A 24,543-nucleotide genomic window follows, 5' to 3' on the forward strand; every position below is an offset into this window, starting at 1 on the left:
TTGAGCCACCCAGGGATCCCCAGACCTCTTTTTTAATGCTCCACCTTTTTTTTTTTTTTTTTTTTTTTTTTTTTTAATGCTCCACCTTTTAATATGAGCAGACAGCCAAGGATCACCAGATATCTAAAGAAACTCTAATAACAAAATAGTGGTTAAAACAGCAGAAAAGGGATCCCTGGGTGGCGCAGCGGTTTGGCGCCTGCCTTTGGCCCAGGGCGCGATCCTGGAGACCCGGGATCGAATCCCATGTCGGGCTCCCGGTGCATGGAGCCTGCTTCTCCCTCTGCCTGTGTCTCTGCCTCTCTCTCTCTCTCTGTGTGTGACTATCATAAATAAATATTTTTAAAAAATAAAATAAAAATAAAACAGCAGAAAAGAAGACATTTTGAAGAAACAAATGATAAGGAGAAGGAAAAATATATATATATACACACACACACATATATTAAAAACCTATTAATATTCTCAGAAGTAAAAGACAAGGCATCCATGAACTGGGACCTATTCTAAAAAAATAGAAAGGGAAGGAAAGCTTTCAAATTCATTCTATGAGGCCAGCATTACTCCAATACTAAAACCAGCTACCAAAACACTGCCAAAAAAGAGAGGGAGAGAACTGTAGGCCAATATCTCTGATGAGCATAGATGCAAAAATACTCAACAAAATTTTAGCAAACTGAATCCAACAGTACATTAAGAAAATTACTCACCATAACCAAGTGGGACTTATTCTTGGGATGCAAAAGTAGTTGAGTATTCACAAATCAATTAATGTGATACATAACATCAACAAGACAAAGGATAAAAACCATATGATCATTTCAATAGATGCAGAAAAAAGCATTTGACAAAGTACAACATCCATTCCTGATTTAAAAAAAATACCCTCAACAAAGTAGGTTTGGAGGGAATATCCTGTAACACAATAAAAGCTATATATGAAAAACCCAGAGCTAATATCATACTCACTGGTGAAAAACAGCCTTTCCCCTAAGGTCAGGAGCAAGACAAGAATGTCCACTGTCACCACTTTTATTCAACATAGTACTGGAAGCCCTAGCCACAGCAGTCAGACAAGAAAAAGAAATAAAAGGCATCCTGGGGATCCCTGGGAGGCTCAGCGGTTTGGTGCCTGCCTTTGGCCCGGGGCGCGATCCTGGAGTCCCGGGGTCAAGTCCCACATAGGGCTCCCCGCATGGAGCCTGCTTCTCCCTCTGCCTGCGTCTCTGCCTCTCTCTCTCTCTCTATGTCTATCATAAATAAATAAATCTTAAAAAAAATAAAATAAAAGGCATCCAGATAGGTAAGAAAGAAGTAAAACTTTCACTATTTGCAAATACTGTATATAGAAAATCCTAAAGATTTCACCAAAATACTAAAACTGGTAAATGAATTCAGTAAAGTTGCAGGATACAAAATCTGTATGCAGAAATTCATTGCATTTCTATACACTACTTAGCAGAAAAAGAAATTAAGAAACCCCTTCATTTCAATTACACCAAAAATAATAAAATCCTTAGGAATAAACTTAACCAAGGAGGTGAAATACCTGTACTCTGAAAACTATAAAACACTGATGAAAGAAATTGAAGACAACACAAAGAAATGGAAACATATTCCATGTTTAGGGATTGGGAGAACAAATATTGTTAAAATGTCCACACTATCCAAAGCAATCTGCAGATTTATTGCAATCCCTATCAAAATACCAATAACATTTTTCACAGAACTAGAACAAATCATCCTAAAATTTGTATGAAACCACAAAAGAACCCAAATAGCCAAAGCAGTCTTGAAAAGGAAGAACAAAACTGGAAGTATGACAATCTAAGATTTCAAGATATACTACAAAACAGTAGTAATCAAAACAATGTGGTACTGGCACAATAACAGACACATAGATCAGTGGAACAGAATAGAAAACCCGGAAATAAATCCATAACCATCTGGCCAATTTATCTTCAACAAAGGAGGCAAGAATATGCAACAGGAAAGAGACAGTCTCTTTAACGAATGGTATTGGTAAAACTGGACAGCCACATGCAAAAGAGTGAAACCAGGCCACATTCTTACAGCATACACAAAAAGAAATTCAAAATGAATTAAAGATCTAAATGTGAAACCTGAAATCATAAAAATCCTAAAAGAGAACACAGGCAGAAATTTATCTGCTATTGCCATAGCAACATTTTTCTAGATATGTCTCCTGAGACGAGAGAAACAAAAGCAAGAATAGGCAACTAGGACTAAATCAAGATCAAAAACTTCGGCACAGAAAAGGAAACAAGCAACTAAAATACAACTTGTAGAATGGAGAAGATATTTGCCAATGATATATCTGATAAAAGGTTAGTATCCAAAATAGAAAAGAAATTATACAACTCAACAGCTCAAAACAATCAAATTTAAAAATGGGCAGAAGACATGAACAGACATTTCTCCAAAGAAGACATCCAGATGGCCAACGGACACATGAATAGTTGCTCAAACTGATCATCAGGGAAATGCAAATCAAAACTACAATGAGATATCACCTCACACCTGTCAAAATGGCTAAAATAAAAAACACAAGAAACAATAGGTGTTAGTGAGGATATGGAGAAAGGGAAACCCTTGTACACTCTTGGTAGGAATGCAAACTGGTACAGCCATTAGAAGACTGTACGGAGGTTCCTCAAAAAATTAAAAATAGAACTAGTGATCTAGCAGTCACACTACTGGGTATTTACTCAAAGAATACAAAAATACTAATTTGAAAGGATACATGCACCCTATGTGTATTGTAGAATTATTTACAATAACTAAATTATAGTAGTCCAAGTATGCAGTGATAGATGAATGGATTAAGACAATGTGGTATATATATTTACAATGGAATATTGTTCAGCCACAAGAAAGAATGAAATCTTGTTTGCAACAACATGGATGGATTTAGAGAGTATAATGCTAAGTGAAATAAGTCAGAGAAAGACGAATACTACATGATTTTACTCATATGTGGAATTTAAGAAAGAAAACAAAAGAGACAAACCAAAAAACAAACTTTCAAGTATAAAGAATAAACAAATGGTTACCAGAAGGGAGTTTGGGTAGGGGGATGGGTGAAATAGGTGGAGAGGATTAAGACTTATCGTGATGAACTCTGAGTAATATATGGAATTGTTGAATCACTGTACTGTACAGTGATATAATGTTAGTAACTACACTGGAACTTAAAAAAAAAGGAAAACAAATAAGGTTTGAAAAAATTGTGTTATTTTATTTAATATTGATCTATGATTACTTTGTGGTAAAGAGATCTTCAAATTTAAAAGAAGAAACTTTGTAAGTAGATCATGTGTGAGGAAAATATCTTTGTCGTTCATTTTGATTTGTAATTACAAATTTTATAATATTTATCTTAGGTAACTTGTAAACCACGCCAAAGCTCATCATCTTGTTTCAAAGTTAGTGTATCTCTTGCTGAGCCTTTTTCTTCTAACATTGCAAATATTCCAAGGGGTTTGGTCAATGAGATTTTGGAAGAACTGGAGCATAGTGTGCCTCTCTTGGAAGTGTATCCTGTTGAAGGACAAGATTCTGATATACATGATATTGCTTTGGCCTTGGAAGTTGTAAGGTATTAGACCTTTTTACCTCTTAAAGTTATGATATTCAAAAAGTTAATATGTAAGTATACAAGCACTTTATAAATAGTTATAGATTTAATTTTTCTTACTGCTGAATTCAATTTGTCCTTTTTTAAGTTTATTTATTTATTTTAAGTAATCTCTACACCTAACATGGGGCTCGAATTCATGACTGAGATCAAGAGTCACATATTCCACTGACTGAGCCAGCTAGGTGTCGATTTTTAATGAACATATTTATAACTCTTAACATTCTCCTGCAGAAGTATTATATATGGGCAATGAAAAGTTTGCCATTTTTTGATCTTGCATTTTCAAAAATTGATTTAAAAAGTTCTAGAGATAAGTAACACTAAATTTTGTTCATATTTAAGCATCTTAAATATATTACATTTTATGTTTCACATGTAAGGACATTACAAATACTAGATGTCATCATCCACATTATGATTGCTTCTTAAATTGATACAATTTGAGAGAAGTTATCCATAAACATAATTCAGAATTTTAGGGGCATATTTTTTTCTTTTTCTTTTTCTTTCTTTTTTTTTTTTTTTTTTTTTTTGAAGATTTTACTTATTCATGAGAGACACACAGAGAGAAGCAGGAGACATAGGCAGAGGGAGAAGCTGGCTCCCTGTGGGGAGCCTGTTGTGGGACTTGATCCCCAGGCCCCAGGATCATGCCCTGAGCCAAAGGCAGACACTCAACCACTGAGCCTCCCAGGAATGCCCATATTTTTGTTTTTCTAATACTTCCCCAGAATATACAAATTTGATTATACCTGAAGTATTATTTCTGGGGTGCCTGGGTGGCTCAGTCAGTTAAGCATCTGCCTTTGGTTAGATCATGATCCCAGTGTCCTGGGATTGAGCCCCACTTCAGGCTCCTTGCTCAGTAGGGAGCCTGCTTCTCCCTCTTCTCCCTCTGTTCGTCCCCCACCTAATCTCTCTCTCTCAAATAAATAAATAAAATTTTAAGTATTATTTCTTTGTTGAACAAAACAGCCAAATCTATGAAATTTGGAACCTGCATTTTACATTCCCACTTCAAGAAACATGATCTGTAGCAACCTTCAATAGAATGTAGATCATCTTGGGATGCCTGAGTGGCTCAGCCGTTAAGCATCTGCCTTTAGCTCAGGCCGTGATCCTGCAGCCCCAGGATCAAGCACCATGTCGGGCTCCCTGTGAGGGAGCCTGCTTCTCCCTCTACCTGTATCCCTCTGTGTCTCTCATAAATAAATACACAAAATCTTTAAAAAAAAAAAAAAAAAAGAATGTAGATCACCCAATTTTTAAAAGTTTGATTTTAATATTAGTTCACTGAAAGGTCATTTACAAATATTTTTCTTAGAATTCATATAAAGAATTCTGACATGAGAATGTCTTTAATTATATACATATTATTGGCTCTTTTTGATCACTTTTACATTATTTTCATTCATCATAGGTTTTTTTATGACTTTCTTTGGAGAGACTGGGATGATGAAGAAAGTTGTGAGAATTACACTGCTTTAATCGAAGAAAGAATTAATTTGTAAGTATAGTTAAAAGCTAATTTAGCACATTTTATAAGATAAACATTGTAATTATATTGATACTTTTCAGGTGGTGTGATATACAAGATGGAACCATACCTGGTCCTATTGCACAACGTTTCAAAAAAACTTTGGAGAAATATAAGAAAAAGCGTGTTGAGCTCATTGAGTATCAGAGTAATATTACGGAAGATCCATCTGCAGCAGAGGCCGTTGAATGCTGGAAAAAATACTATGAGATAGTAATGCTCTGTGGATTATTGAAAATGTGGGAAGATTTACGTCTCCGGTAATAATACTCTATTTTAAACAAAAAAATTACATGGTTATTCTTTTATCATATTACTTAACTTAGGATATATGTTACCCTGACTGAAGTAGATTATAAAATTAGATGTCCAATTTTTGAGATAAGAACAAAGTGCAACTACCAGTATTAGAAAATCATTTTTATATAACTGAATTCAATGAAATCATTGGCTTTTTGGATTAAAAAAATATCATCAATCTAGTTCTTTCCTTATCTTTTATTTTTACATTCTTGATTTTGGCCAAAGCCTAAGAAAAGAGGAGGGAGAGCTCCACCACATATAATATACAAAGTAAAGAGAAAGTTGAATAATTTGGCTGCCTCTTAATTTCTTTTTTTCTCATGGATATTGATAAGTTGTTTTTATAATAAATGAAACAATGTGGATTTAACCAGCATCATTCTCCGTAATACTTCAAAATGTCTTAAAATGTTTTTACATTACTATGCAGTAAAGTATATATTTCTGTCTTTGTTTTAGATAGAGAGGAAAACAGGAATTCTTGCCCATGGTTTCAAAATTAAAGGAAAATTTTGAATGGAGCCAAAGGACATCTGACTATTTCATACTAGATTGTTAAATCTTTTTATGTTCCACCTGTACACGTTCTTTGCCTTAGGAATTCTGAGCCACATTTTATTTGTTCAACAATTAACTGTTAGCCTAAATCTTTTCTTTTTGTATTTTCTTTCAAATTTCACTTATTTTTTTAATCATTAAGAATCTCACTTCAGTGCCTATTTTGATGTTACTGGGATTCTTGTGTAACGAAGCCTTGGGATTACTTTGGGAAATCGGTATAGATAAGATTTTTGAAATCTATTTATCTAGAAATTCAGAGTCAACAAAAGTTGAATTTGAATACAACTTATCATTATTAGACTTCAGATTCTAATAGCATGGGACAACGTGGGGTTCTCTCATCTTAAAAGTTAAATCACAGAGAATCTAGGTCTGGGAGTGGTGGAGTAAGGTAACTGGTCAAACCTTTGCATAGATAACAATTATAAAATTTGGACAAAAATATATTAAAAGCATCCAGCTATTTGAAGGCACTGTAAAATAACCAAAGTAGGCAACAAACCTTGAAATATATCCTTGGGTAAGAAATGGGAATTTGTGGCTTTTCAGTATGAGAGTGATCACCAGGTTTTATAGCTTTGGTAGCAAAAAATGCAATCCAACTATTTCAAGATGGCAAAGCACAGAGTTCAAAGCTGGCAGAACAGCTGGAAATATAGGTGGGGTATCCTGAAAGAAGAGAGTTGCAAAAAGGGCCAGATCCAGAATTTGAGCATAAACTCTGCTCAAATTCTTGACTGACCACTAAACTATACTAGCATTGGTGGGGGAGAGAAATTGGGGAACGATGCTTTTTAAAAAAGTCTGTAGTTGAAGCGTGGAAGTCGAGAGAACTAAACAGATATATCAGCTGATTTTGAGCCCAGACAAGTTACCTGCCTGCTAGAATACAAGACTAACAATCCTTAGAAGAACACAACACAATCTAAAGTTATGAGAATGTATTTTCCAAAGTCTCCAGTGTTCAACCAAAAAATTTATGGGCATGGAAAGAAACCAGAAAATTAGATCCATTCCCAGGGAAAAAGATAGTTAATATAATCTGACTCTGAGTGGGCTCAGATGTTAAGATTTTCAGACAAGACTTCAAAGCAGCTATTATAAATATGTTCAACAAATTATAGGAAAATTTGGAATTAATAAGTGGACAGAGAATCTCAACAGAGAAATGGAAACTAAAAAACAAATAGTTTCAGATGTAGCTCTGATATGTAAACAGCTTGTTAGTTATCACTCACGTCCTTAAGACAAGAAAAAAGATGAACAAAACTGAAAATGATGTTCTTGGACCCATAAGAAAACTAAGGTCATAGGGCAAACTGCCACCTTGAAATCTGGAGAGAGAAGTAAATTCAGAATCACAACCAGGATCTCCTTACCTGGAACAGATAATCCCCTGAGCCATAAACTGTAAGAACACAAATGGTAATTTTGATAAACTGCTGGAGGTTGAGTATGGACTAGTATGCAAGTGAGAAATTCCTGGAGGGATGCATTTCCTAGTGAGACACCCCACATCTCTGTGGGGTTTTTGCCTCCAGGAATCTCTCTAGGTTCTCTGGTGAGAGCCAAGAAAAATCCCATTATGCCTCTAGTTGGGGATGGGAAAAGTTAATATTGTGAAATATACCCAGAGCATCTCCATGACAAAGATTCATTCACCAGAGGAAAAGATTACCATAGCATCTTCCCATCTAGGGGAGAAGGGTATTTCCTTGACTCCAGCCTCTTCTAGCCTTCCTTCCTATCTGGGAAGAGGAGGGCACTACGAAACTTGTAAAGATCATAGTCCAGGGACATAGATACACTAAAAGACTAATAAGAACAATTTCTCTCCATTATACCTTCCAACCACACCAGTTAGGCTCCAGTATAATAACTGGATTATAGCTAAAAGAACAAGACACAAAAGGAGGAGTTTTTAGGGAAGCTCAAAGGCAACAGAGGAGACACAAATAATGGAAACCATAGGAATGTGAGGTGTCTGACACCTACAGCTATAGCAAACATTAAACACAGTTTACCTCCTGGCTAGATTAATATAAAACCTCACTCTAAAAGCCTGTTTACTTTAGTTTCTAGTCAATGCATCATGGTTGGCTTTCCACAAAATATTATAAAACATACTTGAAGGCAAGAAAAAAACTAAGCTTAAAGAGAGAAAGTAAGCTTCAGAACCAGACTCAATTATGATTTTGGAATTAGATGGAATTTAAAATACCTAATTGATGTTAGTCTAATGGAAATGGGACACAAAATGTAAGAACAGATAATGTAAACATAAGATGGAAACTCTAAGGATTAAAAGAAACTGCTAGCGGGATGCCTGAGTGGCTCACCAGTTGAGCCTCTGCATTTGGCTCAGGGCGTGATCCTTGGGTCCTGAGATAAAGTTCCACATCGGGCTTCCTGCAGGGAGCCAGCTTCTCCCTCTGCCTATGTCTCTACCTCTCTCTCTCTGTCTCTCATGAATAAATAAATAATAATAAATGCTAGAAATAAAAAACACTAAATAAAAATGATACTTTTGATGGGTTAACTAATAGATGGAATGAAACTGAGGAAAGAATCAGTGAGCTTGAAGGTATGTCAGCAGGATCTCAAAGAAAAAAAAGAATGAAGAAACAAAACATCCAAGGACTGTGGGACCATTTCAAAAGGTGCAGCATATGTGTAATTGGAATGCCAGAAGAGAAAAAGAGCAAATGCAGCCAAAGAAATATTTGAATTAATAATGGTGAGAATTTTCCACAATTAAATGCAGACAACAAACCATAGATCCATGAAGCTCAGAGCACACCAAGCAGGATAAATACCAAAAAATTCTATACATTAGCATATCATATTCAAACTGAAGACAACTATGAAAAAGGAGTGGGGTGGGGGGGGAGGGAGGAGGAAATGCTTATCTATAGGTGAACAAGAATAAGAATTACAACAGACTTCTTATAAGAAACTATGCAAACAAGATGAAAGGAGTGAAATATTCAAAGTGTTGAAAGAAAACTACCAACCTGGAATTCTATGTATGCAGTGAAAATATTTTTCAAAAGTGAAAGGGTAATAACTATTTTAAACAAAAAGGAAAAAAAATGAGGGAATTTATCACCTTGCAAGAAAAATGAAAAATTATTTAGAGGAAAATTGTTAAAAGTCAGAAACTCCGATCTGTGTATAGGAAGGAAGAGCTTTGGATAAAGAATAAACAAAGGTAAAATATTTTTATTTATCTCAATTGATTAAAATAGCTGTTTAATAGTATTTGTGATGGTATTGGGTGATAATGTATGGATTGGTAAATTAAGTGACAGTAATATCATACTGGGGAGAAATGGGAATACTCTGTTAAAAAGTGCCTGCACTATATATGAAATATGATAGTGTTATTTGAAGGTGAACTAAGATTAACTTAAAATGTATATTGCAAGACTCTAGCCACTAAGCATGTGCCATGCAACTGATTTTCTGGGACAGAATGGTACCCACCCAGCTGCAAGTCTCTCCTCTGGGGGAGGGAAGCAGTCCTTGCCTTGCCAGGTACTTTATTTATTTTTTTATTTTTTTAAGATTTTATTTATTTATTCATAGAGATGCAGAGAGAGAGAGGCGCAAAGACACAGGCAGAGGGAGAAGCAGGCTCCATGCAGGGATGTGAGACTCCATCCCGGGTCTCCAGGATCACACCCTGGGCTGAAGGTGGCGCTAAACCACTGGGCATGCAAGCTGCCTGGAAACAAGGCCTTTGAATGACACTCCGGACCAGAGGAACTTCATAGGCATATTTAGAGCATTTTTTCATCCTAACCCATCAGAATATACATTATCTTTTAATGCACATGGAACATTCTCCAGAATAGATAACATACTGGGTCACAAATCAGGACTCAACAAGTTCAAAAGGATTGAGATCATACCATGCATATTTTCAGACCACAGTGCTATGAAACTTGAAGTCAACCATAAGAAGAAATTTGAAAAGACCACAAATACATGGAGGTTAAAGAACAGCCTACTAAAGAATGAATGGGTTTCTCCTGAAATTAAAGAAGAAATAAAAAAAATACATGGAAGCAAATGAAAATGAAAATATGACAGTCAAAAACCTTCTGGAGGCAGTAATGGCGATCATAATAAGGAAGTATATAGCAATATAGGCCTTCCTCAAGAAGCAAGAAAAGTTTGAAATACACAACCTAACCTTATACATAAAGGAGATGGAAAAAGAACAGCAAATAAAGTCTAAAACCAGCAGAAGGAAATAGTTAAGATTAGAGCAGAAATAAATGATACAGAAACTGAAAAAATAGTAGAGCAAATCAATGAAACCAGGATCTGGTTCTGTGAAAGAATTAACAAAATTGATAAACCCCTAAGTATACTTATCAAAAAGAAAAGAGAAAGGACTCAATAAAATTAGGAATGGAAGAGGAGAGATCACAACCAACACCACAGAAATAAAATTAGAATATTATGAGCAATTATATGCCAAGAAATTGGGCAATCTGGAAGAAATGGGTATATTCCTAGAAGCACATAAAGTACCAAAACTTAAACAGGAAGAAATAGAATATTTGAACAGACCTATAACCAGCAAAGAAATTGAATTATTAATTAAAAAATCTCCCAACAAACAGGAGTTCAGGGCCAGATGGCTTTCCAGCGGAATTTTACCAAACATTAAAGAAGGACTAATACCTATTCTCCTGAAGCTGTTCCAAAAAATAGAAATGGAAGGAAAACTTCCAAACTCATTCTATGAGGCCAGCATTATCTTGATCCCAAAACAAGACAAAAGACCCCACTAAAAAGGAGTATTATAGACCAATATTCCTGATGAACATGGATGCAAAAATTCTCAACAAGATATTAGCTAATTGAATCTAACAGTAAAAAGGATTATTTACCATGATCAAGTGGGGTTTATTCCTGGGCTGCAGGGGTGGTTCAATGTCCACAAATCAATGTGATACATACACCACATTAATAAAAGAAAGGCGAAGAGCCATATGATCCTCTGAATAGAAGCAGAAAAAGCATTTGACAAAACATAACATCCTTTCATGATAAAAACCCTAAGGAAAGTAGAGATAGAAGGAACATACCTCAATATTATAAGCCCTATATGAAAGACCCACAGTTAATATCCTCTGAGAGTTTTCCGCCTAAAGTCAGGAATACAGGGATTTTCACTCTTACCACTGTTTTTCAACACAGTACTAGAAGTCCTAGCCTCAGCAATCAAGACAACAACAACAAAAAAAATGCATCCAAGTTAGCAAGGAAGAAGTAAAATTTTCACTATTTTCAGATGACATTATACTCTATATAGAAAACCCCAAAGACTCCACCAAAAAACTGATACATTAATTCAGCAAGTTGCAGGATATAAAATCAATGTACCAAAATCTGTTGCTATTCTATATACCAATAATGAAGCAGAAGAAAGAGAAATCAAGGAATTAATCCCATTTACAATTGCACCTAAAACCCTAAGATACCTAGGGATAAACCTAACCAAAGAGGTGAAATATCTGTACACTTAAAACACTATGGAAGTAATTGAAGAAAACACAAAGAAATGGGAAGACATTCCTTGGTCATGGATTGGAAGAACAAATATTGTTAAAATGTCTATACTATCCAAAGCAATCTACACATTCAATACAATCCCTATTAAAATAATACACAGCATTTTTCACAGAGCTAAAACAAATAATTCTAAAATTTGTATGGAACAACAAAACCCCCAAATACCAAAGTAATTTTGAAAAGTAAAGGCAAAGTGGGAGGCATCACAATTCTGGACTTATAGCTGTATTAACAAAGCTGTAATCAAGACAGTAGGTACTGGCCCCAAAACAGACACATAGGTAAGGAGGAGGGTAGAGAACCCAGAAGGGGACTCACAACTGTATAGCCAACTAATCTTCGACAGAGCTGGAAAGAATATCCAGTGGAAAAAAGCCTCTTCAACAAATGATGTTGTGAAAACTGGGCAGTGACATGTAGAAGAATATAACTGGACCACTTTCTTACACTATACACAAAAATAAATTTAAAATGGATGGAAAGGGCAGCCTGGGTGGCTCAGCGGTTTAGCGCTGCCTTCGGCCCAGGGCATGATCCTGGAGACCCTAGATCGAGTACCGCATCAGGCTCCCTGCGTGGAGCCTGCTTCTCCCTCTGACTGTGTCTCTGCCTCTCTCTCTCTCTCTCAAATAAATAAATAAAATATTTTTTAAAAATAAAATGGATGGAAGACTTAAATATAAAAGATAAGAAACCATCAAAATCCTAGAGCAGAAAATAGGCAGCAACCTCTTTGACCTTGGCTGCAGCAACTTCTTACTAGACAGGTTTCCTGCCTGTGCCAAGGGAAACAAAAGCAAAAGTGATTAGGACCTCATCAAGATAAAAAGCTTCTGCATAGTGAAGGAAACAATCAACAAAACTAAAAGGCAACTGACAGAAGGGAGAAGATATTTGCAAAGGACATATTGAATAAAGGGCTAGTATGCAAAATGTATAAAGAATTTATCAAACTCAGCGCACCTGGATGGCTCAGTCAGTTGAACATCCAACTCTTAGTTTTGCCTCAGGTCATGATCTTATGAGTCATGGGATCAAGCTGCAGATCAGGCTCCATGCTCGGTGGGGAGTCGGCTTGAGGATTGTCTCAGTCTCCCTCTCTCCCTTCTCAGATAAATAAATCTTAAACACACACACATACACACACACACATCAAATTCAATACCCAAGGAACAATTCAGTTAGGAAATGGGCAGAAGACATGAATAGACACTTTTCCAAAAAAGACATCCAGATGCCAACAGACATGAAAAGATTCTCAGTCACTCTCATCAGGGAAATACAAATCGAGACAACAATGAGAAACCACTGCACACCTGTCAGAATGGCTAAAATTTTTTTTTTAATTTTTATTTATTTATGATAGTCACACACAGATAGAGAGAGAGAGAGGCAGAGACACAGGCAGAGGGAGAAGCAGGCTCCATGCACCGGGAGCCCGATGTGGGATTCGATCCCGGGTCTCCAGGATCGCGCCCTGGGCCAAAGGCAGGCGCCAAACCGCTGCGCCACCCAGGGATCCCAGAATGGCTAAAATTAACTCAGGAAACAACAGGTGTTGGCAAAGATACGGAGAAAGGGGAACTCTTGCATTATTGGTGGGAATGCAAACTGGTGCAGCCACAATGAAGAAGAGTTTGGACATTCCTCAAAAAGCTAAAAACAGAACTACCCAAGACCTAGCAATTGCACTACTAGGTATTTATCCAAAGGATATGAAAATGCTGATTCTAAGGGGCACATGTACCCCAATATTTATAGCAGCACTATAAAGAAGAGCCAAATTATGGAAAGGGCCCAAATGTCCATTGACTAATGAATGGATAAAGAAGATGTGGTGTGTACACACACACACACACGAATATTACTTGGCAATTAAAAAGAACAAAATCTTGCCATTTGCAAGGACATGGATGAAGCTAGAGAGTATAGTGCTAAGTGAAATAAGAGAGACAAATATCATTTCCCCCATATGTGGAATTTAAGAAACAAAACAAATGAACATGGGGAAGAGAAGGAAATATAAAATAAAAACAGAGAGGGAGTTAAATCATAAGAGACTCCTAAATATAAAGAACAAACTAAGAGTTGCTGGAGGGGAAATGGGTGATGGGCATTAAGGAGGGCACTTGGGATAAGTACCGGGTGTTGTATGTGGGTGATGAGTCACTGGATTCTGCTCCTGAAACCAGTGCTGCAGTGTATATTAACTAACTTGAAATTAAACTTTTTTTAAAAAAAGATGTATATTGGGATCCCTGGGTGGCGCAGCGGTTTGGCGCCTGCCTTTGGCCCAGGGCGCGATCCTGGAGACCCGGGATCGAATCCCACATCGGGCCCCCGGTGCATGGAGCCTGCTTCTCCCTCTGCCTGTGTCTCTGCCTCTCTCTCTCTCTCTCTCTCTGTGACTATCATGAATAAATAAATAAAAATTAAAAAAAAAAAAAAAAAAAAAAGATGTATATTGCAGTCTATAGAGAAAACACTAAAATATTTTTTAAAATAATTGGTGAGAATAGATAAAAGTGGAGCCCAAAATGCTTAACTAAAACTAAAAGAGGTGAAATAAATAAATAAAAATAAATAAATAAAAATAAAAGAGGCAGAAAAGGAGGGAAAAATAATGAACAAGTACAACAAACAGAAAATTAATACAGGTATGGTAGATATTAATTCCACTACATCAGTAATCACTTTAAATGCAAATGGTCTAAATATATAAATCAAAAGATAGAGATTGCCGTACTGGATAAAAAGACAAGATCAACTGTATGCCATGTGTAAGAAATCAACCTTACATATAAAGGCTTGGAAATGTTAAAAGTAAAGGGTCAGAGAAAGATACCACATACTAACATAACCATTAAAAACCTGGATTAACTATGTTAATTTCAGACAAAGCAGGCTTTGGGAAGAACTGGTTAAATTATCAGGAATAAATAAGGCATTGCATAATGATAAAGGAGTCAGTTCTCCAAGAAGACATAGCAGTGCTTAATGCTTAATGTGTATACACCCAACAACAGAACATCAAAATATGTGATGCAAAAACTGATAGAAATGCAAGGACAAATAGGCAAGTCCACCATTATAGTTGGGATATTTTAACATCCCTTTTTCAATAATTGATATATCAAGCAATAATAAAGGATAGAAGCATATTCCTCAAATTGATAAAGAACATCTACGAAAAACCTACAGCTGACCTAATACTTAATGGTAATTATGAAACTAGATGCTTTCCCTCTAATATAACAAGGCAAGGATATCTTCTCTTATTACTCCTATTTAATATCACGCTGGAAGTCCTAGATAGTGCAATAGGACAACAAATGGAAATAAAAGATATATAGAGTGGGAAGGAAGAAATAAAACTCTTTGCAGCTGACATAATTTTCTACATAGAAAATCTCAAAGAATCATCATCGTCAACAACAACAATAAAACCCTGGAACTAATAAATGTGAATAGCAAGGTTAATATCCAAAAATCACTTGATTTTTTATATGCCAGCCACAGTTTGAAATTTTAAAAATGTAGTTTATAATAGAACCAAAAAAAAAGAAATATTTAGGTATAAATCTAACCTAAAATATGTATAGGATCTATATGAGGAACACTATAAAACTATGACAGAAAAAAATGTAAATAAATGGAGAGATATTCTCTGTTCATGGATTGGAAGTCAATATTTTCAAGATATCAGTTCCTCCCAACTTGAGGTTCACATTCAATGCAATTCTAATGAAAATCCTAGCAAGCTATTTTGTAGGTATTGGCTATTTTTAAAATTCATATGGAAAGGCAAAACGCCTACAATAGCTAACATAGTACTGAAGAAGAATAAAGTGAGAGTACTCACATTAACCAATTTTAAGAATTATAAAACTATAGTGATCAAGAAAGCATGGTATTGGTGAATAGACACAAAGATCAATGGGACAGAATAAAAGTCCATGAATAGATCTACACAAATATAGTTGACTGGACTTTGGCAAAGGAGCAAAGAAAATTCAGTGGAAAAAGTATTATTTTTAAGAAATGGTGCTACAGAGTAATTGAACATTCATATGCAAAAAGATGAACCGTGAAAGAAAAAAATGAGAAATTGGGCTTTGTTAAAAATAAAAACTTATGTTCTGTGAAAGACACTGTTAAGGGACGCCTGGGTGGCTCAGTGGTTGAGCATCTGCCTTTGGCTCAGGGTATGATCCCAGGGTCCTGGGATGAGGTCTCACATCAGGCTCCCTACAGGGATCCTGCTTCTCCCTCTGCTTGTGTCTGCCTCTCTCTCTGTGTGTCTCATGAGTAAATAATAAAATCTTAAAAAAAAAGGAAAGAAAGAAAGAAAGAAAGAAAGAAAGAAAGAAAGAAAGAAAGAAAGAAAGAAAGACACTGTTAAGAGAATTAAAGACAAGCCAAAAATTTGAGGAAAATTTTTGTAAAACACATATCTCATAAAAGACTTGTATGTAAGAGATGCAAAGATTTCTTAAAATCATTCTGAGTAACAAACAGCCCAGTTAAAAATGGACAAACACTTCTTTTTAAGATTTTTTTTTTTAATTTACTCATGAGAGGCACAGAGAGAGAGAGAGAGGCAAAGACACAGGAAGAGGGAGAAGCAGGCCCCATGTAGGGAGCTGGATGTGGGACTCTATCCCGGGTCTCCAGGATCAGGCCCTGGGCTGAAGGTGGCACTAAACCGCTGAGCCACCGAGGCTGCCCCAAAATGGATAAACATTCTGAACAAACATCTCACCAGAGAAGATATACAGATGGTTAAAAAGTCTATAAAAAGATGCTCAACATCACTGTCATTAGGTAATTGCAAATTGAAGGAATGAGATATCATTACTTATCTATTAGAATGGTTAAAATCCAAAAACAAAACAAAAGCAGAAATAAACAAACAACCCCCCCCCCCCCCCCGACAATACCAATTGTTGGCAGGGGTGTGGAAAAACAAGAACTTTCATTTATTCTTGATTGGAATGCAAACCAGTGCAGCTTCTTTGGAAGATAGTTTGGCGGTTTCTCAAAAGCTAAATGTAGTCTGAGCATATGAATCAGTAGTAGTGCTCCTAGTTGGCATTTACTCACCTAAGTTGAAAATTTACATCCACATAAAAACCTACACAGAAATAAAAAAAAGAGGGCAGCCCGGGTGGCTCAGCGGTTTAGCGCCGCCTGCAGCCCAGGGCGTGATCCTGGAGATCCCGGGTCCATTCCCGTGGCAGGCTCCCTGCATGGAGCCTGCTTCTCCCTCTGCCTGTGTCTCTGCCTCTGTGTGTGTGTGTGTGTGTGTGTGTGTGTGTGTGTGTCTCATGAATAAATAAATAAAATTAAAAAATATATATTACTAAGGAATATTCCAAGCAATTATATGCCAGAAAATTAGATCACCAGATCAAATGGACAAAATTCCTGAAAAGAAACTGACTGAAGCCAAAACAGAAAACCTGAGTGAACCTATAGCAAGTAAGGGGATTGAATTAGCAAATTAAAAACTATCCACAAAGAAAAGCCAGAGACCAGATGTCTTCACTGAATTCTACCAAACATTTAAAGGATTAACATCATTTCTTTAACTTCAAAAAAATCAAAGGAAATGCTTACCCAATTCATTCAGTAAGGCCACTATCGTTACCCTCATACTGAAACCACAAAGACATCACAAGAAAAGAAAACTACAGAATAATGTCCCTTATGAATATAGATGCAAAAATTTTCAATTATATACTACAAACCTGAGTCTAGCAGCATATTAAAAGGATCAGACACTATGACTAAGTGGGATTTATCCCAGGGTTGTAAGGTTGGTTTAATGAAAATGAGTCAATATAATACACCATATTAATAAATAAAAGACAAAAGCCACACCTCAATAGACAGAAAAAGAATTTGGCAAAATTCAATGCTTTCATGATAAAAATTTTCAAAACTGTTGGAATAGAAGGTATATTTCTCAGCCTGTTTAAAGCCATCTATGGAAAACCTTTAACTAAATCCTACTTAGTGAAGGAAAGGGTGTTTCCCCGCTAAGATCAGGAAGAGGATAAAGATGTCCATTGTTACCACTTCTACTCAAATTGTACTAGAGGTTCCAGCTGGAGCAACAGGTAAGTAAAAGAAAAGCCATCTGGAGGGAAAAGAAGAAGTAATAAAATTGTCTCTGTTTGCAGAGGAGAGGATTTTGTTGTATACAGAAAATTCAGTAAAGGAATACTGCTCAGCAATATAAACAAAATGCTGATACACAAAATACCATGATGGATCTCAAAATAGACTGAATTAAAAAAGCTAGACACAAAAGAGTACCTCATATTATTTCACTTTAAAGTTTCATTTTAAAAATCCAAGAAAGGGAAATCTATGACAAAAAGATCAGTGGTTGCATGGGAATAGTTTTGGAGGACTGACTGCAAAGATGCATGAAGGAACCTATCAATGTGATGGGAATGTTCTATATCTTGATCATTGTGATTGAGTAAAATGGGTATACACATTTGTAAAACCTTCTGGAATGGTTTACTTAAAATGAATGTTATGTAAATTATACCTTAATAAATTTGATTTAAAAAAACACTGATATATACTTTTGATTTTAAAACTAGGATTGCTTGATAAACTGTATTTCCTGAATTTAGGATGCTGTACTCTTTGAGCAGCTACTGATAAAGTATATGGTGAAGAAATGTGTGAGTAGTTCTCTTTCTCAAGATCATAACCACTTGCTTAAATAGGTATAAAAAATGCTGAATGGGTTTACTTTTGAAATGTTCAGTGGAACTTTTGAAGCTGAAAAACATTGGTATTAAAGCTGCATCCCATTAGCATCAAGAAATAAAGTGCTACAGAGAACCCAAATGACACCTAAGGAGATTATTAGTAAAGCTACATCAGTTGGTAAAGGAATCCCTTTCAGCTGATAATAATGATAAAAATTATACTCAAACTTTCTTTCTTTTGTTGACACATGATTAAGAGATAGGAAACAGGGATTGTAAGGAAGAGCAGAAAGAACAGAAAGAGTGGAATTAATTAGAAGTTCTCAACAGCAAACAATAATAATAAAAAAAAAAACACAAGTCAGAGAGAAGCTAGAATTGTTCTGTTGGGAGGCCACAGCCAACATATCTATGGATACCGTATCCTTTGAAACAAAACACTATTAGTTGAACACAGTATCTAAAATTGGGCATGTCCCTAAACATTTTTATGCCTCAGTATCATAGGCATAACCCACCTTTGCTTTGTTGTGAGTTCACAATGCAATGGACTATAAAAGCACAATTAAGAAAATTTCCTACTGTATTTGAACAGTTGATGTGACAGGTATTGGTTGTAATGGTTATGTATATAGATTTTCAGGTACAAACAATGAAAATGAAAATATTTTAGAGTTTAAGGATTTAAACACGTAGTCATCTAAAAGATTTTAATCATTTCATTGCTCTCAAGTTGCTCATTGCTCTCAAAGAGCTTAAAATTAGTGAAACCTACTTCTCAAAGATGTTTGGTGCCAAGTTTTATTTTCTAAGTAAGTATAGTTTGCGTCTTTTTCAGTTACCTTAATCGTAATCAATGTTTTCAACTCTAGAGTTCATGGACCTTTCTTTCCAAGAATTCTGAGGCGCAGGAAGGGAAAAAGAGACTTTGGAAAGACTATAACACATATTGTGGCAAAAGTCATGACTACTGACATGGTAAGAAATACACTTTATCTCTATTTGTTCATTTAAGTTGCAGTTGTTTATAATAAAAAAGGAAGCTCTTTGAGGGCAGGGTTCTTGTCTGATATTAATGTCTTATTTCTCCTATTACATCCACTTCAGTGATTAACATAGAATAGATACTAAATAAATAAATGTCAACAACTATTTATTGAGTACAAACCTTGTTGCTAGGTACTATGCTAGTAGTATGGGAAGGATAGGAGACAAATATGAGAAAGACTGCATTTGAGGGAGATATAATTTTGAACCAGATCCACAGTCTTGCTGCTTCATAGATTTGAGAAGTTTGAATTATGGTGGAGATATGGACATGGAAATAGGCAGTTACAACACAGAATGATAAAAGTATGACAGGAATATGTACATAATGCACACAGGACAGGTATATAAGTCAGAATGAGGAATTATGGTAATGCTAGCAGGAAGAAATAACTCAGCAGAAACCTGAAAGATGAGAACATAAACCAGCCCAAGAGGGAAAAATGTTTTAAGTCAAAAAGTAAATATTTCCATCTCACTTGATGGCTCATTAGTATTTCACAGCTGTCTCCTTGAAACATTCTTTTCTGTTGTCTTCTATTACTGTACTTTTCCTGATTTTCATTCTCTGTAATTTTTTTTCTCCTTCTGTCTTCTAAATGCTTGGTACTTTTTTTCTTTACACTATATTGCCCTTAAGTGATTGATCTGATCTGATCTCTTCCCATTACTTGATTATATATACTGATAATCTAAAATGTGTATCCACAGCCCAGATTTTTGTTCTTTTTTTTAAAGATTTTATTTATTTGAGAGAGAGAGAGAGAGCATGAGCGGGTGGTGGGATGGAGGTGGGGCGGAGGGAGAGGGGTAGGGAGAAGCAGACTCCCCGCTGAGCAGGGATTCCCTAGACAGGGCTCCATCCCAGGACCTTGGGATCATGACCTGAGCTGAAGGGAGATGCTTAACTGAGCCACCAAGGCGCACCTAGATTTTTGTTCTTAGCCCCAAACTTTCATGTCCCGCTGCCTATTGGTCATCACCACTTAATTATCTCACAAGTACATCCTCTTCATGCTAGTAGTGTATTACATTCTTTTTTGTTGTTGTTGTTAAGGTACCCCTGAATTCCTAGAATAAATCCCACTTGATCAGAGTATGTAACTATTTTAGTATGCTGTTGAGTTTGTTTGCTAGAATTTGTATTGTTCAATACCTCTATTTCTTTATTGAGCTACTGTCTAGATGTTCTAGTTATTACCGAAAGAGGAGTGCAGAAATCTCCAACTAATTGCTGTTGAATTGTTTCTCCCTTTAATTCTGTTTGCTTCATATATGTTGAGGCCTCATTGTTTGGTGCATTTATGTTTGTTATATATTTTTGATAAATTTTTTTGTCAATAAATAATGTCCCTTTTAGTCTCTGGTAACAGTTGTTAAGTTAAAATAAGTTAAAATAAGTCTGTTTTGCTTAATATTAGTAAAGTCACCATAGTTTTGTTGTTGTTGTTGTTTATTGTTTGTATGGAATATATTTTTCTATTCTGTCAGTACTAACCTGTTTGCATCTTGGGTTCCAAAGTAGATTCCCTTGTAGAAATCATATAGTTGGATCATATTTCTTTATCCGTTCTATCACTCTCTGTCTTTTAATGATAATCCATTTACATTTGAAGTGACTACTGATATGGAAGATATAATACTGATATAAATACTATGCTCTTATATAGCTTCATTTCCCCCACTGCTATTGTCATAAATTACATCTTTATACATCATCTGTTCATTAACATGTATTTATGTTTATTATTTAATGCATTGCTTTTTTAAATCACTAGGAGGGACACCTGGGTGGCTCAGTGGTTGAGCATCTACCTTTGGCCCAGGGTGTGATCCTGGCGTTCTGGCATCAAGTCCCACATCGGGCTCCCTGTGAGGAGCCTGCTTCTCCCTCTGCCTATGTCTCCACCTTCTCTCTGTCTCTCTCATGAATAAATACAATCTTTAAAATAAAGTAAAATAATCTAGGAAACAAAAAGAGGAGTTATAAGCCAAGATTACAATATTTCTTTTTTTTTTTTTTTATTTATGATAGTCATCAGAGAGAGAGAGAGGCAGAGACACAGGCAGAGGGAGAAGCAGGCTCCATCCACCGGGAGCCCAATGTGGGACTTGATCCCGGGTCTCCAGGATCGCGCCCTGGGCCAAAGGCAGGCACTAAACCGCTGCGCCACCCAGGGATCCCCAAGATTACAATATTTCTGGCTTCGTATTTACCAATGTAATTACCTTTACTGGAGTTATTTCTTCGTATGATTCTGAGTTACTATCTAATGTCCTTTTCCTTCAGTCTGAGGAACTCCTTTTAATGTATCTTATAGAGAATATCCAGTCTTTTTTTTATCTGGCAATGTCTTAATTATTTTTCATTTTTGAAGGATAGTTTTGCTAGATATAAAATTCCTGATTGATAATACCTACATCCCCTTAAACATGCCATCCCACTGCTTTCTGACTTCCATGGCTTCTGTTGAGAAATCAGCCATTAATCTTACTGCCAATTGTTTGAATATACTGAACTGCTTCTTTCTCACTGCTTTCAAGATTCTTTCTTTGTTTTGACTTTGAACAGTTTGATTATATGTGGTTTGGTTCTCTTTGTGTTTATCTTACTTGATGCGGGTTAAGCTTCTTGGATGTGTGGATTAACATCTTCCAACAAATTTGGAATGTTTCAGCTATTATTGCTTCAAATATCCTTTTTGTTCCTTGCTCTCTTCTCCTTCTAGGACTCCTATAATACATGTTTGTATTCTTGATGGTATGCCACTGGTCCCTTCAACATTGTTCATTTTTCTTTATGCTCTTCAGACTGGATATTTTATTTGTCCCATCTTCAAGTTTGTTGATTCTTTCTTCTCCCACTCAAACCTGATATCTAATCTCTCTAGTGAGAGGTTTATTTCAGCTATTGTAATTTTCAACAATAGAATATCTATTTGGTTCCTTTTTGTGATTTTTATTTCTTTATTGATAGTCTCAATTTGTTCTTTCCTTGTCCTTTTGGTTTCTGTAGTTCTTTGTCCATGGCTTCTTTTATCTCTTTGAGGATATTTAAGACAGTTGATTTAAAGCTTTTGTCTGATAAATCCAAAGGCTTGTCTGGGCTTCCTCAGAGATGGTTTCTGTCAATTTTTTTTTTCCTGTAAATGGGCCACAGTTTCCTGTTTCCTTGAATGTCTGGTAATTTTTTGTTGTTAACTGGTTATTTTCAATATTATAATCTAATAACTTTGGAAAGTAGAGTCTACCCTATACCCAGGGTTTGCTGTATTAGTTGCTGAGGACTGCAGTTGTACATTGGGTTAGCAAATTTTCCAAACTATTTTTGCAAAAGCTGTATTTCTTTTTGTGTGTGGCTACTGAAGTTCCATTATGTAATCTCAGCAGGTAGCCAGTGACCTGACAAATTTCCATAAACACCTATAGCTAGAAAACAAAAACAAAAATCTCTGTTTTTCAGATTAGCTTTGAGCTGAGGCACTCCTTCAACATTAAGCCAGGCTCCTACAACTGTGCCTTGGCTCTCACCTCTTGCTTGCATAGGGCCCAATTATCAGTGGGAAGCAAAGCCTAGAGTCCTTTCAGATCTCTTCCAAGCATGCATCCAGCCCTGGGCCTGTGCATTTCACTCTAGATGTCCTAGTTTATGAGGTAGCCCTTATTCTTCCAAGAATCTTCCTTCTAACCCTGCTCCATCGTGGACTCTTTCTCTGTCCCAGATAGCTATGTGTATTGTATGTCTTTAAATGCTTTCATGAAGTGATACCTATACTGCCACTAAATTCTGAGGGAGGTGTGAGAAAAAGTCACCTTTGTCAGCCCTTCCTGTGAGATACTAACAGGTCAAAATGTACAACCACATTTTTTTCTTTTTCCTGAAAGAGAGCAAAGGAGGGGCAGAAGGAAAGGGAGAGAGAATTCTTTTTTTTTTCCTTCAAGATTTTATTTATTTATTCATGAGAGACACACAGAGAGAGGCAGAGACATAGGCAGAGGGAAAGGCAGGCTACTTGCAGGGATCCCAATATGGGATTCGATCCCAGGATTCTGGGATCACGCCCTAAGCTGAAGGCAGATGTTCAACCACTGAGCCACCCAGGCATCCTGGAAGAGAGAGAATCTTAAGCTCCACTGTGGAGCTTGGTGTGGGGCTCAATCTCACCACCCTGAGATCATGATCTGAGCCAAAATTCAGAGTCGGATGCTTAACTGGCTGAGCCACCCAAGGGCCCCTCACAACCACACTTTTTTTTTAAAGAATAAGGTTCATGGGGTGCCTGGGTGGCTCAGTGGTTGAGCACCTGCCTTTGGCCCAGGGCCTGATCCCAGGGTTCCCGGATTGAGTCCCACATCGGGTTCCCTGTGGGAAGCCTGCTTCTTCATCTGCCTGTGTCTCTGCCTCTCTCTCTCTGTCTCTCATGAATAAATAAAATCTTAAAAAAAAAAAGAATAAGGTTCATATTGCCACCACCCCATGCCTGCTCCAGCACCAGCAAGCCACAGAAACATGGGCTGTTCTTTCCACAGCTTCTGCCAAGCTGGGGAATAGGAGATGGTAGGTAGGTAGGCAAAAACAACACTTTTTTTTTTTTAACCAAATTTTAACAACTTCTTCATTAAGCACTTCCTTGGTTGCTGTGTTTAATTAGGTTTCAGAGTTCCAAAAATCTTGATTATGGAGTGCCAGGGTGGCTCAGTCAGTTAAGCCATCTGCCTTTGGTTAGGTCATGATCCCAGGGTCCTGGGACCAAGCCCTGCATCAGGCTCTATGCTCAGCCTGTTTTACCCTCTCCCTCTGCCTGCTGCTTTGCCTACTTATGTTCTCTCTGTCAAATAAATAAAATCTATTTTTAAAAAAATGCTGATTCTGTCATTTTTTCCAACTTACTATTTGCTTCAGTGGAAGAACCAATTTTTGGAGCTCTTTACTCCACCATTTTCCATGACATCACCTCTCTTTTGTATCATTCTCTCTTATATTTCCTTCTTAAATGCATTGAGATGTATTCAGTTGTTTTAAATAACAAAACAATGTATCCTAAATACCATACCTCTATCTCTTCTTTTGCACAGCAAAACCTCTTGAGATATTTATCTGTACTTGTCTCTTA

General features: G+C 36.4%; 1 protein-coding gene across 1 annotated transcript in view; it reads left to right on the forward strand.

Annotated features, from left to right (window-relative positions):
- SHCBP1L (SHC binding and spindle associated 1 like) overlaps positions 1–24,543 on the forward strand; it is a 45,201-nt gene that overhangs the window by 13,870 nt on the left and 6,788 nt on the right. The window contains exons 3-6 of the mRNA XM_072830962.1: positions 3,405–3,619; positions 5,082–5,168; positions 5,240–5,458; positions 19,255–19,360. Coding sequence (XP_072687063.1) covers positions 3,405–3,619; positions 5,082–5,168; positions 5,240–5,458; positions 19,255–19,360 — 627 coding nt within the window. The remainder of the gene's footprint in view (positions 1–3,404; positions 3,620–5,081; positions 5,169–5,239; positions 5,459–19,254; positions 19,361–24,543) is intronic.

This window comes from Canis lupus, chromosome 6 (assembly GCF_048164855.1).
Source record: "Canis lupus baileyi chromosome 6, mCanLup2.hap1, whole genome shotgun sequence".
Lineage (NCBI taxonomy): Eukaryota > Metazoa > Chordata > Mammalia > Carnivora > Canidae > Canis > Canis lupus.